Source organism: Mytilus californianus, unplaced genomic scaffold, assembly GCF_021869535.1.
Source record: "Mytilus californianus isolate M0D057914Y unplaced genomic scaffold, xbMytCali1.0.p SCAF_40, whole genome shotgun sequence".
Classification (NCBI taxonomy): domain Eukaryota; kingdom Metazoa; phylum Mollusca; class Bivalvia; order Mytilida; family Mytilidae; genus Mytilus; species Mytilus californianus.
In genome coordinates this window covers 1,090,332-1,107,252 of record NW_026262691.1, presented here as the reverse complement: position 1 = coordinate 1,107,252, position 16,921 = coordinate 1,090,332, and the positions used below count along the sequence as shown (strand labels likewise).

Sequence of the window (16,921 nt, the reverse complement as noted above, 5' to 3'; positions counted from 1 at the left end):
GTAACCAACGTCAATATATGGGTTAGGTGACTAGAGTTTACCAAATTGAATACGTGTGTAGTGTGACCAGGACATGATTGTAAGGTGACCAGAGGTAAACATAGTCAAGAGATGTCCAAGGTGACCGGAGGTAACCAAAGTGCATATAGATGTAAGGTGACCAGGGTTACCAACGTCAATATGAGTGTAAGGTGATTATAGGTAACAAAAATAAATATATTTATTAGGAAATCAGTGGTAAACAAAATGAGAGCATCATTGTAACTGGACCGGAGGTAAGCATAGTCAATATGTGTCCAAGGTGACCAGAGGTAACCTAAGTCAATATATGAACAATGTTGTAAGGTGACCAGAGGTAACCAGAGTCAATATTGGTCCGGGAACAGCGTTATTGTCCCTTACGAATATAGTCCCTAGTGTGGACAGTGTGTTACTTGCTATTTTTTTTATACCCTTTCCAAATTTATTTCTTCATGTTTTATGCCTCAAAAAGCAAGTAGGGGGATGAAACTACACTGTGAAAAAAATTTGGGTCATGAATTTTAAAGTAAAGTAGTGAGTTGGTCCAACTAAAAAAGGTTAAAATAGGTATCTCGGAAGCTGTCAAAAGAATACAAGACCCCTTTAACAATAAATATATTTATTAGGCAATCAGAGGTAAACAAAATGAGAGCATCATTGTAACTAGACCAGAGGTAAGCATAGTGAATATGTGTCCAAAGTGACCAGAGGTAACCTAAGTCAATATATGAACAGCGGTGTAGGGTGACCAGTGGTAACCAGAGTCAATATTGGTCCGGGAACACCGTTATCGTCCCTTGATTTTCGTTGTCTACGAATATAGTCCATAGTGTCGACAGTGTGTTACTTGCTATTTTTTTTTAACCTTTCCAAATTGATTTCTTCACGTTTTATGCCTCAAATTGCAAGTAGGGGGATGAAAAAATTGGAGTCATGAATTTTTAAGTAAAGTAGTGATTTGGTCCAACTGAAAAAGGTTGAAATAAGTATCTCTGAAGCTGTCAAAAGAATTTAAGACCCCTTTAACATAAAATTGTCCATATTTTAAGTTTTCTATATTTTTGCTATAGTTTGTCCCAAAAGAAGTACACCACACTGTAAAAATATTATTGAGAAAGCGCAGGTGGGATTTTTTTAATTTCCATTTATTAGAAGTAACAAAAATAAATATATTTATTAGGAAATCAGAGGTAAACAAAATGAGAGCATCATTGTAACTGGACCAGAGGTAAACATAGTCAATATGTGTCCAAGGTGACCAGAGGTAACCTAAGGCAATATATGAACAGCGGTGTAAGGTGAACAGCGTTATTGTCCCTTACGAATATAGTCCCTAGTGTGGACAGTGTGTTACTTGCTATTTTTTTTTATACCCTTTCCAAATTGATTTCTTCATTTTTTATGCCTCAAATAGCAAGTAAGGGGATGAAACTACACTGTAAAAAAATTTGGGTCATGAATTTTTAAGTAAAGTAGTGATTTGGTCCAACTAAAAAAGGTTAAAATAAGTATCTCTGAAGCTGTCAAAAGAATTTATAAAATAAAATTGAGAATGGAAATGGGGAATGTGTCAAAGAGTCAACAACCCGACCATAGAGCAGACAACAGCCGAAGGCCACCAATGGGTCTTCAATGCAGCGAGAAACTCCCGCACCCGGAGGCGTCCTTTAGCTGGCCCCATACAAATATGTATACTAGTTCAGTGATAATGGACGTCATACTTAACTCCAAATTTTACACAAGAAACTAAAATTAAAAATGATACAAGACTAACAAAGGCCAGAGGCTCCTGACTTGGGACAGGCGCAAAAATGCGGCGGGGTTAAACATGTTTTTTTGAGATCTCAACCCTCCCCATATACCTCTAGCCAATGTAGAAAAAACAAACGTACAACAATACGCACAGTAAAACTCAGTTTAAGAGAAGTCCGAGTCCGATGTCAGAATAGGAAACATAAGAAAATAAACAAAATTACAATAATACATAAATAACAACAGACTACTAGCAGTTACTGACATGCCAGCTCCAGACCTCAATCAAACTGATTGAAAGATTATGTCTTCATCATATGAATATCAGGCACAATCCCTCCTGTTAGGGGTTAAGTATTATACCATCATAAAATATATGAGAAGAACATAACCCGTGTCATGCCAACAACTGGTTTTAGAATAAAATTAATGTGTTTAATTCCGATGCAAAGACCCTACAAGTGAATCAATATTAAAGCCAAAATATGCAATCTTTAATGACCTGACAACAGTATCGTAACTATATCCCTTCTTAATAAGTCTGTTTAAAGGTTTTGTTAGCTTTTGAGGTGAATACTGACATTTTTGTGCTTTGTAAAGAATATTACCATAAAAGATTGGATGTGAAATACCCAAACGTATAAGATGTCTGCATGTTGAGTTATATTTACGAATGATGTCCTTATACCGATGATAAAATTTAGTAAATGTTTTGACTAGTTTATGATATCGAAAACCCTGGTGTAATAATTTTTCAGTAATACATAAATTTCTCTCGCTAAAATCTAATACGTTGTTACACACACGAGCGAATCGTACAAGTTGAGTATTTATGACTGGTTTTAGTTGCATCTTTAGAAATACTAAATAATTTAGATACTTATACCATATATTTAATCAAAATTTCTTAACCTTTAATCACATATCATGAAGCTAGAAATAGTTATTTCAGAGGCTCATCCTTTAACCACATAGTAAGTGCACCCCCTCTTATTAACCTCTATAAAAATCAAAGCAACATCAAAAGGTTGTTGTGCATAATCTCCACAGCTCCAAAAGGTTTGGCGCGTATGATACATGTAAAAGTGTACCTTATTCAAATACATCCTACAGCTACCATGCAAAGATTATACATGTATATCAATGTATATAGCGTAATTGATCTGCTGTGATCTTTAGCCCATCAACACTGAGAGTGTGAGTTTGAATCGAACCCTCCTTTTGGCAGGTGCATAACAGACTCCTTAGGATTGCCAGTTCTCCTGCCGAAGTGGGACTCCCAGGCTTCTGACAAAAAATATGCAATCTTGATATAGCCAAGTGTGTTGAAAGTGGTGTTCAACAACCACAAATCAATCAACCAATCAATTTGCATGTGCACCATCATTGTACATCTTCTTACATGTACAAAATATGTATTAATGAACATTATAATGTCAGTGTCAATTCCATGGAATTGTATCATTAGGGAAATAGCAATTTACAGAAATATACATGTATGATGTATATACTTCAATATTCAAACTTGTATAAAGAACTTTACTTGGTTCTCCCCAGAACCTTACAGCACTATGGGTTTATATTTTTTGCTATCTGGATAGATTTTATAATGGAACGTATTACAATAGGCCTGAGAACACAGTTATTTCGTAGCATTTCTTTTAGACAATATTAATTCAAACTTAAAAAATCCCACCTGCTCTATCTCAAAAAGATTTTTACAATGTGGTGTACTACTTTTGGGACATATTACATCAAAATTATAAAAAAGTCTTCCAGCTCTAACTCAAAATATGGACAATTCTAGGTTAAGGGGGTCTATAATGCAGTTTGACAGCTTCAGACATACTAATTTTTGACCTTTTGTAACTGGACCAAATCACTACTTTACCTAAAAATTCATCACCCAACATGTTATTTCATTCTCCTACTTAATATTTCGTGCATAAAATATAAAGAAAAAAATGAGGAAAGTGTATGAAAAAAAATTTGCAAGTTATACACTGACTGTTCACACTAAGGACTATATTTCGAAAATCAAAGGAGGATTTAACTGTGTTCTTGGACCTAATAAGACGGCAAGACTTGACAAATATTAATAAATCTTTGCATGGCCTCAGTTTAGGGAGTTAAGACAGTTGACCAAGTTTAATGGCCACAGGATATATATTATAGGGGTAAATTCAGTAAATAAATATACGTCATCAGGGACCGCTCATTTGGGGGAGAGCTTTCTGTACAAAACTGAAGTCCTGTGCTCTTCTGATTGGTAGATAATGTTTGTAATAAATAATTTTTGATAGATGGATCAAAACTAGAGTTAAAAAAAAATAAAAAATGAATGCTGAATGTACTAAATTATTTTTACTACAGGGTTGAAAAGTAATGGGGGTCAGTAAAGGAATTAAGTGCGAATCTACAGTGTTTGTAAACAAGGCCATGTGAATGCCCAAAAATGCCGCATGACCCTATGTTTTTATTGTTGCAAAAGATAGGGCTACATGTGTACTTTCATGAATGATATATGAAAGCTTCAAATTTCTAAAGGTAAATCAGGTATAAATTTAATTCAAGACATAGATTAGCATTAAAGTCAATGGGAGATTTTTTACTGAATTCACCCCTATAGGAAAATATGCACTCTGTCACTGTACTTGTTCAAGGCCACACAATAATCACAAAACTCATTTCCTGTAAATATTAATGCAATGGAAACCTTTTGGAACCAGTTAAAGTTGTTTTTATACAAATTTCTATGTTTAACCGCGGCTATCCAGGATGCTCTGAGTGTACTGTGGGAGGAAGCATGGAGTATATGGTAAAAAATCAGTTTTGTGTCCAGATTGAAAGAAACAATAGAAATTACACTTGAGAGTTATGATATTATTAAAAGGCATAAATATTCTCCCCATTTTAAATCACATTTTGCACATATTTCTCCTAATAATGTGTAAAATCATATGGAAAAACAGAATTACCTCCCTTTGACATAGTGTATTTTTTTTAGCTGTGTTCCCCATGTTAAGTTGTAGATCATGTTGTAAATAAGCACTTTTCAAGTATTTTAACACTCGAATAATCTGACCGTATGAAGATATTCATTTATTTTTACATAATTCATTGCGTTTCTTTAAGTAAAAAAAAATACTAGACAACTTTTCATGATTATATACCCTTCATCTATAAAACTAGTGTTGAAATGTTTGTAATTGGATTGCTATGTTAAATAATTGCTTTTTAATATTCTAAATTGTTACTTTTATGTTCCAAATGCAAAGTTTGGTCATACCCAGTCTTATTTTTTTCATATTTGGCACTTTTTTCTACTTCAGTTTTGTCCGTCTAGTTTTGGCGAAGAAACCATCCTGATGTTGGGGTAACAGGAATTTCTGCAGAGTGGTTGACAATGACATTTTTGTGAAATTAACAAGTAATTAAAACACAGATTTAGTAAAATGAAACATAATTGTTGTTTTTTATGGTATGAAACTGCTTAAAAAACCTTTGAAAAGTCTTTTTGTGGTCTTTTTCAGGGTATTTAATTAAAATCTTCCATATAAGGCAAAATTTAACTAAGAGTACATCAAGACTTTAGTTCCTAGATGTACTTGCAATACTGATCAAAGCAAACACAGAAAACAATTCATATTTATTAAGCATAGTATTTTACACCATTCTTTTAAAAACAGTCAATGTGCAACTTTATATACCAAATATACATTGGCCGCAGTATGGGCTGTAGTATACATTTTCCTCCCTCTTTACAAGTTCAGCCTTTATGAATGTTGTTTTGAAACTGGAACTTGAAAATTGGATACATTACATGATTAATACAACAAAAATAGGAAAAGAAGTTAAAAAGTCCCTTATAGGGGTAAATTCAGTAAATAAATATACGTCATCAGGGACCGCCCATTTGGGGGAGAGCTTTCTGTACAAAACTGAAGTCCTGTGCTCTTCTGATTGGTAGATAATGTTTGTAATAAATAATTTTTGATAGATGGATCAAAACTAGAGTTAAAAAAAATTAAAAAATGAATGCTGAATGTACTAAATTTTTTTACTACAGGGTTGAAAAGTAATGGGGGTCAGTAAAGGAATTAAGTGCGAATCTACAGTGTTTGTAAACAAGGCCATGTGAATGCCCAAAAATGCCGCATGACCCTATGTTTTTATTGTTGCAAAAGATAGGGCTACATTTGTACTTTCATGAATGATATATGAAAGCTTCCAATTTCTAAAGGTAAATCAGGTATAAATTTAATTCAAGACATAGATTAGCATTAAAGTCAATGGGAGATTTTTTACTGAATTTACCCCTATAGAAACTATGGCTCTTTTAATATTGAACTTTGGATGTATATTTTTGACAATTTCAACTATCAAGATCTGGGCCTACAAAAATTAAATATTGCAAATATTTGCTTTCTAAATGCCCTTTTATATGATTTATTATGTATTAAAAACAACTGAATACTCATTTTATGTATCTGATTTATTAAAATTATTCAAAAGTCAAATTTATATGAGCCTGTGCCTGAATAAAGAGATTTTCGATTGAAGGGGGGCCTTACATAAACATATATTTTTTTCAACCAATTTAAAAATTTTGAAGTTTTTTTACCATAAATTATTCTTCCATATATATCAATGTACGTTTAATGGAAACAAAAGTTACAAAAGCATACCACCTGAGTATAAAATGGTCTTAGGCCATGTAAAACTGAAAATTATTTTGGGTCCATGTTTAACCCTGCCACATTTTGTATGTGCCTGTCCCAATTCAGTGGTTGTCATTGGTTGTTGTTTGTAATATTTGATTTTTTCAAATTGTTTGTCATAATTTCAGGCCATTGGTTTTCAAGTTTGAATTGTTAAATATATTGTCACGCTATGGCCTTTATATAGCAGACTATACAGTATGGGTTTTGTTCATTGTTTAAGACTGAATGGTCATTAAGACTCTGATGGATAGTTGTCCCCTTGCAATATTTTTATATTAGTACTTTGTATATCATGCACATAAATGCAACTTTTCTTTCTGACCTATAGCGTTTTCTCCTTTTTTTGGTAATAAAAAAAATAATCTGATTCCAAACATTGAAGAAAAAAATATTTTGATCAGGGCCTTACGAAGTAAAAAAATTCTGTTTCATACTCAGATTATTTGTCATTAAATTTTCAGAATGTTGAGTTCTTTAAAAAACAAATTTACTTTGTATGACAAAAATAAATGGAGAATGTGTCCATGGGTCACAGATGATGCCCCTGCTTGCATATAACGTTATAAAGGGACATTACTAGAGAACTGTAAAAGTGAAGCCACCCAAATTTGAACATGATCTGTGTTTTATGGTAATACCATTGTGTATAAGTTTCTTAACATTTGTTGAAGTGAACTAAAGTTAGAGAACAGAAACGAAAAATTCAGCAATTTTTCCATTTATAAAGGGGCATAATTCGAGAACAGTAAAAGTGATGCCACACAAATTCGAACATGATCTAGTTTTGTGTTAATTATCTTAGCATTGTGTAAAAGTTTCATCACATTTGGTTGAGGCAAACTAAAGGTTTGAGAATGGAAACGACAAGTTAAGCAATTTTTCCATATATACCTACCTACCTAGTCCTTGTTATGCCCAGAGGCACATAGGGCAAGGACTAGATCTTTCCACTCATCTCTGTTCAGTGCTTTCTTTTCTATCTCGCCCCAGCTGATTCAGTGATCTTTCATTTCAGTTTCAGCTGTTCTTCTCCAAGTTGTTTTGGAGCATCCTTTCTTACATATATAAAGGGTCGTAACTCCAGAACGAAAGGACCTTTTATAGGGTGGCTTAGTCTATCTTTTATCGAATTTGTAGCGTATCATTTTCTGGAAAGAAATCTTTGTCACAGGGGCATAAAAAGAAGACAAGACACCTTCAACTCTTGTATAACATTAACATACTGAGACATTCTTTAAATATTTTTTTTAATGTGGGCTGGGCTGAAAAAAAAGTCACTTATCTGAACAGCATTTATTTTCCAGAAATCTTTTTATGCATAATCTTAACAAACATCAGTGGCATATGACGGACTTCTTTAACACATAGTTCATACAAAATCAAATAACTAAAAAATTCAGAATTAAAGAAAATAATATATATACCATGTATATTGTAGAGTCTAAAGTCATCAATTTTTAACAATTTATTTTATGAATTAATGATGAATAACAAAATACAATGTGTTTCCCTGTGATTGAAAATTTGATTTAAAAAGGTGCTAACAAACAGTCGACATTTTTTCTTGATGTGTTCATGAACACAAATCATTTATATTGACTTACCATTAATCACAAAATGTTGAACAGCTCAATATCATTTCACTAGGGTTTTAGATTTTTTTAAGGACTAAGTATCTACCAATTTTGGTCAAAATCCATTGAAGGATGTTGCTTTTAATGTTCACAGGGATGTAAATAATTTACAAGTTCCACTGTTAGCTTGACTTTTGACCTTGAAATCAAAATTTTAAAGGGTTAATATATATTCATAAGGACTTAGTATATGCCAAATTTAGTCAACATCCCTTGAACAGTGTTGAGTCTTGAGTGTTCACAAGGGTGTTACATACTGTAGGGGTACTATATCCATTTGCAACTTTGTTTGCGAGGGAATATTTAAACTATAAAATCAGTTACAATAGTACATGTAGTAGGTTAAATGCTATTTTCTCACGATTTTTAAGTATTTTTAATTTTATCTTATGAAAACTAAAAACTTTAAAACTGTTTGACAACAAGCATTTTATTTGGTATATTAACAAAAGTTTGATGTAGGTTGAGTTCTTTGACAAATTAAACAGATCTTTATATATATAATGAAATTGTTGCTTTTAAAAAATGAATAAATTTTATGTTAAATACCCAACAAATTTGATGAAATTAACATAAACAAGAGCTGTAAGAATGACAACAAACTGGGTTATTACATCTATTAGTGTAAGTGTTCAAGTAATGGTAGCATAACTCCTGAACAGCAAAAGAAAAAATTGTCAATATCAAACTTAACTTCAATTTGGTCATCGCACAGTTACAACAGGTGAAAGAATTTAGGGAAAGGAATAAAACAATTTTGTTAAACTTCGTCCATCTTGTTATTTTTTTTCAGGTGTCTCTGACTTTTTCCTTGATCAGACAATATTCGATTTCACTTTGAAATGGTCATGCGTATCCATTATGACAGAAAATCAATTATCACCTGATTGCATTTGATGGCAAATGCCAACAATGAACTAATTAATAAAGGTGTTAATTGTATTGTTAAATCAAAATGTGTGGTAAAATATCACATGTCAACTAAAGGACTTATTTACAACTTTGATAAAAATAATTGTAAGTTTGTACTTCACAATCGTTTTATCAGCGTACCTATTTATACTTATCAACTTTTACTTTGGTCCAGAAAAGAGAACTGTTTTTTTTTAAGTAAGAAAAATCTCTGACTTTGTTCTTTGACCTTTAAGTAGACAGGAAGTATCAAATAAATTGGTTAAAGATGAATCCTATGTTCCGAGATGTCAAGTTTTACAGTATCTTTGTTCATTTATTACAATGTAGATTATAAAAAAGATATGCAGAATTATAATAAATAAGACAACAATGCTGCAAAATGATGTTTTTTGTAAGCAAGAAGAAAAACAAGTTCTAAACAGAAATATGTAATGATTAAGTTGGCGAAAAAAAATTGTGAGTGGTGAAAAAATATTGGAGAAAGAGGTGGCAAAACTTGTTTTGACCCAGGGGAAAGAAACCCTACAACATATATTAAAATCATTGGTAGAACAGTTCTCAGCTTATTGCACAGAAAAGACTTATAGTGACATTTTCCAATTAATCAAGGACCTTAGCTCCTAAACAGCAATAGAGAAATTTATCAATCTTGAGCTTGAACTCCCTGTAGTCATCAGTTGTAACATATCAAAATTAAGAAAACATTGATTGAATTTTTTTTATTCTATTTATTTTAAATTCACAACTTTTCTGTCTTAAAGTCAATATTTTTTTCAATTAAAATCAAACAAATAGAAGGACAAACCTAAAACCTTACAGTAATATCACAAGAATACTTTAAATTTACCTGCAAAATAAAAGTCATATCCTTTTTCTCACTGTAAATGTTTTTTTCTGTGGTGACTAACTTTTATTCTTTTAATTGAAAAGAATTTAAAAAAACAAAAATCTAATGATCTAATAAACCATATTAAATGAGATTAAACATGGACAGTTATACTAGAATTATAGAATATTCATCTTTTCTTGGACACTTAATAATTTGAGTGCTGTAGGCAATGCTTTTAATGCACTCGTTCTGATGTTTGAAAGTTCATGCACATCGAATCAAGAATATTCTTAAGATTTTTTTCTGTTTAATTGATGTTCTTTCTCCTCTACAGAATTTTCTCTGTTACAATTTAAATCTGATCTTTGAAACAGAAAATTGTTAAATTGCAAATAAAACAAAAAAATTATAATTTTCAAAAGATATTGGACACCTTTCTTAAATAAATTGGTAATTATCAGAACATCAACTCCTAACATTTACATAACAGTACTAGTTCTAGTATTAAAAAATGTAAAAAGTTCCAGTAAATTTCAAAAATCAAAGTTTTCATATCAATAAAAATACACTTTTATTTTCAAGACCATAAATGATTTAGTTTTACTTAAACTCTAAAAAGAATAAATAGAACAGAAATAAAAACAAGTGACAAATAAAGTTGTAGCTCTGAAACTTAAACACATGATCATCTAAAGACAACCAAATGTATTTCATACTAGGTTACTTAGGTGCATTAATTGGTCTTACAATGAATTGGAATAAATTTGTGTGTAAATCCTGATCAAACACCTCTCACACTGATAATCACTGATCATGACTAATCAGATTTCTTATATTATTCCTTTTTCTTTGGTGTCAGTAGATGAGGTTACAACATTTCAGCCCATCTATTTTTTTAATTAAGCATTTATTAAAAAAAAACATCGATTGCACAAAATGGTAGTCAATGTGAAGACATCCAGATAAACAAATATGATTGCCTTGTTTTATGAGACACAGTTGTCAATGAATGCAATGTACATGAGAGACTATGATATGATGGGATAATCACAGACATATATATATGTCACATATGTCATACCTGAGATTGGAAAGTTGAATATCTCCCAGAGTGTTAACTTGTTCCCAGAATGCCATAACAAGATAATGAATGTCCTTATCACAGGTTAGTTCATATAATCTCTATCAGACAATTTGGTAAACTGATTGTCATAAGGGGCCAATTATGATACTGTTTTATTTGGGTTGGCATGTTAATCATGTTCATTTCTATGTACTCTTCTTGAATGCTAGTAGTAGGACTTTCTAGTGGTTTTAAATCTAAATATTCCTGAAAAGAAAAATATATAACACTGATAATAAACATAGTTTATACACATACAAAATTATCATGACAATTGTATATATGTATTCCTTTCATTCAGGAAAAAGCTTCAATTGATATATATAGAATAACCATACATTGTCTTGAAATATCAATTTTAATTGTACAAGGCTTAGAAACAGGTAGAAAGCGAGTCTGTGCCAAGCATTTCTATCCTGTTTTGAACCGAGTAAATAAATAAAATTTATAATTCGAGACAATGTATGGTTATTCTTTACATACTCCAACTCCTATTATAAGTGTTCCAAAAAAAATATTTATGGAAAAAACCATCATTTTTTAAATTGGAGCGGACAACATAAAATTTTCTGCGAAACTGTATGTTTTATTGACGTCACAAACAAAACTCTACGGAAACACATTGTCAACGTCATAAACAAGGCGATATACGGTCAGTGCATGACTGTATATATCACAAATGAATATACGGTCAATGCAATTTGAGTGCGCAAATAGCACAGCTGCAGTATATATTACAATATTTATTATTTGATTGATTGATTGTTGATTACTTTATGTCACATAACAGGGGCGTAGCTAGGTATCCAATCAACTGTAGGCACAAATTGCGGCAGGGGGTCTGGGCAGCAGGTACAGGGCAGAGCCCTGGTAGGGGTTCAGGGGGGCGACGCCCCCCAACGGAAAACGGTTTTCAGCATTTTAGTTGCAAAATTTTGTGTGCAAAAAATTTTAAATTTTATACTGGTTATTTTATCATGATAATATACATGAAGAAAAGTTCGAAGAATTATAAATAATTTTACAATAACACCTGGTGAATTAGCGCAGTACGATCGGAAGTCTAAAAAAAATATTTTTATCTACAATATACATTGCCCAGCGTAGATCAGCGTAGCCCTTTAATAAGCAGTAAATCCTATTTAGTATTTTTGTATCTATTCCTTTCTCATTGAGGATAGTTGATATATACGTTAATTGATAGTACATAATAGACGATCCTTAATTAAAAGAATAGGCACGTAAACACTGAGACTACTATATATAATAATACTATCCTTTGGGCTAGACATCGACCATCCATCTTTTGATTTCGTAAACCTCCACCCCGGCCACACAAACACATACACTCACACACAGTTGATGCCCAATGCAGAATTTTGGTTCTGTTCATACTATCGTGACAAAAATTCAAGAAATTCATATTTTCTGATATCCTCTACTGTAAAATCCCTACCTGCTTTGGTATAATTATGGTCATTACACGTAGATCTGAGAGTACTCGAAGTTACTGAAAGCTAGTTTATTGATTGATTGCTAACTTGATGTCCAGTGGCAAATAGTTATGCATGTTCAGGACAAAAACAATTTTTTACATTATGACCAAAGAGATTTGACCTATCTGTAAGGAGCATAACCCCAATTGACTGTTTCTGAAAAGACTAAATTAGCTTTTACTCTTGAACCAAAGGTCCTAGACCTATAGGGTCTTTTGTAATGACATCCTGGACCAATGACCTTGACAAAGATCATAAGGTCAAAGTCAAGGTCATGTCCCAAATAGCGAATTTTGTGTTTTTTGTCATATTTTAAGGGTTTTAAGTGTGTTAAAGAGCTTTTCAATGCATTCTACGACTATTGAAACATATATTTTACATTATGAAAAGGAAAGACCTCTCAATTGTTCAAGAACAATTGACATTTTAATTGTTTTTGTTAGACCCTTTTTGGCCCTTATTCCTAAACAGCTACTATAATAACCCCCCAAAATAAACCCCAACCTTCCTATTGTGGTATGGAACCTTGTGCTAAAATTTAATAGAGATGCATACACTTATACTCAAGTTATTGTCTGTGAACCTGACAAAAAAATATTTTTGTTCGACCCTTTTTGGCCCCTAATTCCTTAACAGCTATGACAATAACTCCCAAAATCAAAGCCAACCTTCCTATTGTGGTGTGGAACCTTGTGCTAAAATATTGACCAAATAAATATCTCTTATACTCGTTATTGTAATATAAACTGTTATCACAGAGATATGTCTCGCCTTTTTGTAATTTTGATAATGCAAATGTTGAAATTAAAATAGCAATACTTTAACATGTCAGTTATGCAAATATTCAAAGTCGATGAACCATGACTGAAGGTACATGGCTAAACAATCTCCATGGAATGAGATGTGCCAATGCTAATACAACTGCATACCAAATACCATTGACTTATTATAAGTCGTTCCCTTTAAACAAACCTAAACAAAAACATTAACTTGTAAACTATGTAAAAGTTTCAAAGTCAATGAACCATGATCAGGGGTGAGGCTATATAATCTCCATGGAAACGATACTTGCAAATGCCAATAAATTTGCATACCAAATATCATTGACTTAACATTAGCAGTTCATCTTAAACTGATCTAATGACAAACTAATACATGTGAAGTAAAGTTTCAAAGTAAATAGACCATGACTGAGGGGGCGGGGCCAAATATTCTCCATGGAAATGAGATGTGCTAATGCTTATACAATTGAACACCAATTAAAATTGGCCTACCACTTATGGTTCCCCTTGAACTGACCTAATCACAAACTAATACATGTTAACTTAGCAAAATTTTCAAAGTCTATAGACCATGACTAAGGGGTCGGAGCCCAATAATCTCCATGGAAATGAGATATGCCAATGCTTATACAACTGCATACCAAATATCATTGACCTACCACTAGTGGTTCCCCATAAATTGACCTAATCACAAACTAATACATGTAAACTATGAAAAGTTTCAAAGTCAATAGACCTTGACTGAGGGGGCGGGGCCAAATAATCTCCATGGTAATGAGATGTGCCAATGCTAATACAACTGCATACCAAATATCATGGACCTACCACTAGTGGTTCACCATGAACTAGACCTAATCACAAACTAATACATTGTTGACGCCGCCGACGCCGCCAGAAACAGCATACCTATGTCTCGCTTTTTGACTCCGTCAAGGCGAAACAAAACCAGACAAATAATTGTTTGGCCCCTTTCTGGTCCCTAATTACCAAACCATTAAGACAATAACCCCCAAAATCAATCCCAACCCTCCTATTGTGGAATAGAACCTCATACTAAAATTTCTTACACATCTATACACTTACACTAAAGATATGTCTGTGAACCAATTTATTTTCCATGAACCAGTAAAACTGACCTTTTTTGGCCTCTTATTACAAAACCGCAAGTACAATAGCCCCCAAAAACAATTCCAACCATCCTTTAGTGGTATGAAACCTTGTGCTAAAATTTCATAGAGATCCATGAACTTATACTCAAGTTATTGTCTGCGAACCAAGATGTCTTCAGATGCAGACGCAGACAACATAATACTACCTCTTTGTGGTCGTATAAAAATGATATATAAACAGAGAACTGTTCTGGACAGGTAATGAAGGTAAATCTGTAACTTGTTAATCGTAACACCGTAATTCGTTACAATTATGGAAAAATTGTAATGGTTGGCATCTATGCTTGTACTGATTTGTGTTCACAAAGCATTAATATGGACTGTCCATTCCATTTGTATCAATAAAAACCCCTAGAAGTTTTTGCTCATTAACATCTCTAATGTGAGAATTACCAACGGTAAAATAAATAACATGTTTTGCTAGTTTCTGTCTAGAACCAACGACCATAATTGTAGTTTTAGTAGAATTTATATACATCTTATTTCTCTTACACAATTCTTCATTTTTATCTCAAATCACTCACAATGCTATCCAGGATGGTATTGAGAATGAAACTTGTGCAAACAACGGTTGTACCATCTGCATTAAACTTGGCTAGAGATGAAGTTATAGTAAGAGGCTAATTCTTAATGAACAGTAAAAATAAGAGGAAAACTCCAGATTTATTTTTTGTGGATTATATGGGTCACAACACACCATGAATTCAGGAATTCAATGCAGAATAATGTCAAAAATGGTATATAATTTACATTTATTCATATCTTCAACTGTCATTCAGGCATGTATTTGAATGGTTGAATCATCTGCATATAAGTTGGCTTAAGATGAAGTTATATTAAGAGACTAATTCTTAATTTCTTGGTGAGGTTACCAAAAATCAAATACAGTGTGTCATATGTACACGATTTAAAAGTGACAGAAAGCTTACTGTCAGCTGTTTGAAAAAAAACTGCCAACAGGTAATAAATTTTGGTAAGCAGACAGAAAGTTTAAATCACAGGACTGATAGCAGGGTTGGCAAAGTATTACCCGCCCAAAAAAACCCAGGTCCTGGTTTTCCCGGGCTGGGCTATAATCACAGAAACGGGTAATACTAGGCAATACTGGGCAATATGATTTTTTAAGCTTATCTCAACACAAAATAGTAAAGACTTGTTGTAGTTTCATATTATTATAGCTAAACATATACATTTTATACAGATAATTCTCTTCTCCAATAATTCTATGTAGGCAGAATACAAGATTTGCACATTTTAGGATACCTTGTTAATTTCCAAGCATTCTTTCAATAATCCAAACTTTGAAAAAAAAAGACTTTTATTGCAGTGTTTAAGTGAATTGTAAATTTGATTTGCTATGCAATCATTAATTGCTCAACAAACACACTTCAGGGTCATGTCATTAACACTTATAGAAATAAAAAGGCTGATTATTGTTATATAAACATATCTGTGTTCTAATCTGAGTAATTACTTATTAATCATTTGTTAATTAAACTAGTGATCATGATGTTCATATGAATTATTTAAAAGTAATTTTTTACATGTAATAGTTAATTCTTAATATCATGAATATTAGTTATATATATATTTGAAAAAAAAAGAATTCTTTGGTTTTATGTTATCAGTTTGACCAATATAGACAGAAGGGTGATTTAATAGATTTTTAGAAGAATTATTGAGAAAGGCTTTTTCCATTAATATATTCTAATGTGTCTACATGTACACTTTTCTCATAGTTGCTAGAATAATACTTTCTCAAATTTTTACACTTGTATTATAAGTCTTTCAAACAAGTAAACTTATTTATAAATCAAAATATGTTTATAAATATCATCAATATGTTGCATTTGTGTTTGATCAATGAATCCTATAAAAATTCAGGCCAGTATTGTATATTACCCAGTATTGCCCAGTTTTACCCAGTAAAACCTGGGTTTTCCCAGTATTTTCCACTGGGATGGGCAATACTCATAAAACCCGGGTTTTTGCCAACCCTGACTGATAGTCACAAATTTGATAGGACAAAAAGTCACAGGACAAAAATTCACATATAATTTGTTGACATTTGTTTGAATTTATAAGAGAAAGATCTTGAAATATTTACTTTTTATTACATATATTCATTTTAAAGTTTAGGAAATTTTTCATTAGCTTTGATAAATGAAGATTTATTAAATTTTAATCATGCAAAGGATATATTTCTTGGCACCATTAAGCCATTTAAGTACCAAGCTGCTTTGACATTTTGTTTTCTTAACAATTATTTGATCATTATTGATATTTTTTAATAAAATTTGTTTACAAAGTTGGTTTATACAAAAATGTTTTTTCAAAGTTTATTGTTTTCTGTTTGATATTAAATTAATATTTAAGATCTATTTTGTTATATCTGGTGATCATTTTATTTGGCAATCACCAATTACAGTCAGCAGGTTTAAGAACATCCGTTGTTCGACCTGCTAGTCAAATGCGT

The 16,921-nt window shown here is 32.0% G+C and overlaps 1 protein-coding gene across 1 annotated transcript in view; it reads right to left on the bottom strand.

Moving 5' to 3' along the window:
• Positions 1 to 7,775: 7,775 nt before the first annotated feature.
• LOC127699767 (fibroblast growth factor receptor 1-like) overlaps positions 7,776 to 16,921 on the bottom strand; it is a 97,929-nt gene continuing 88,783 nt past the window's right edge. The window contains exon 11 of the mRNA XM_052203123.1: positions 7,776 to 11,205. Within this exon, the coding sequence (XP_052059083.1) occupies positions 11,047 to 11,205 (159 nt within the window). The 3' untranslated portion in view covers positions 7,776 to 11,046. The remainder of the gene's footprint in view (positions 11,206 to 16,921) is intronic.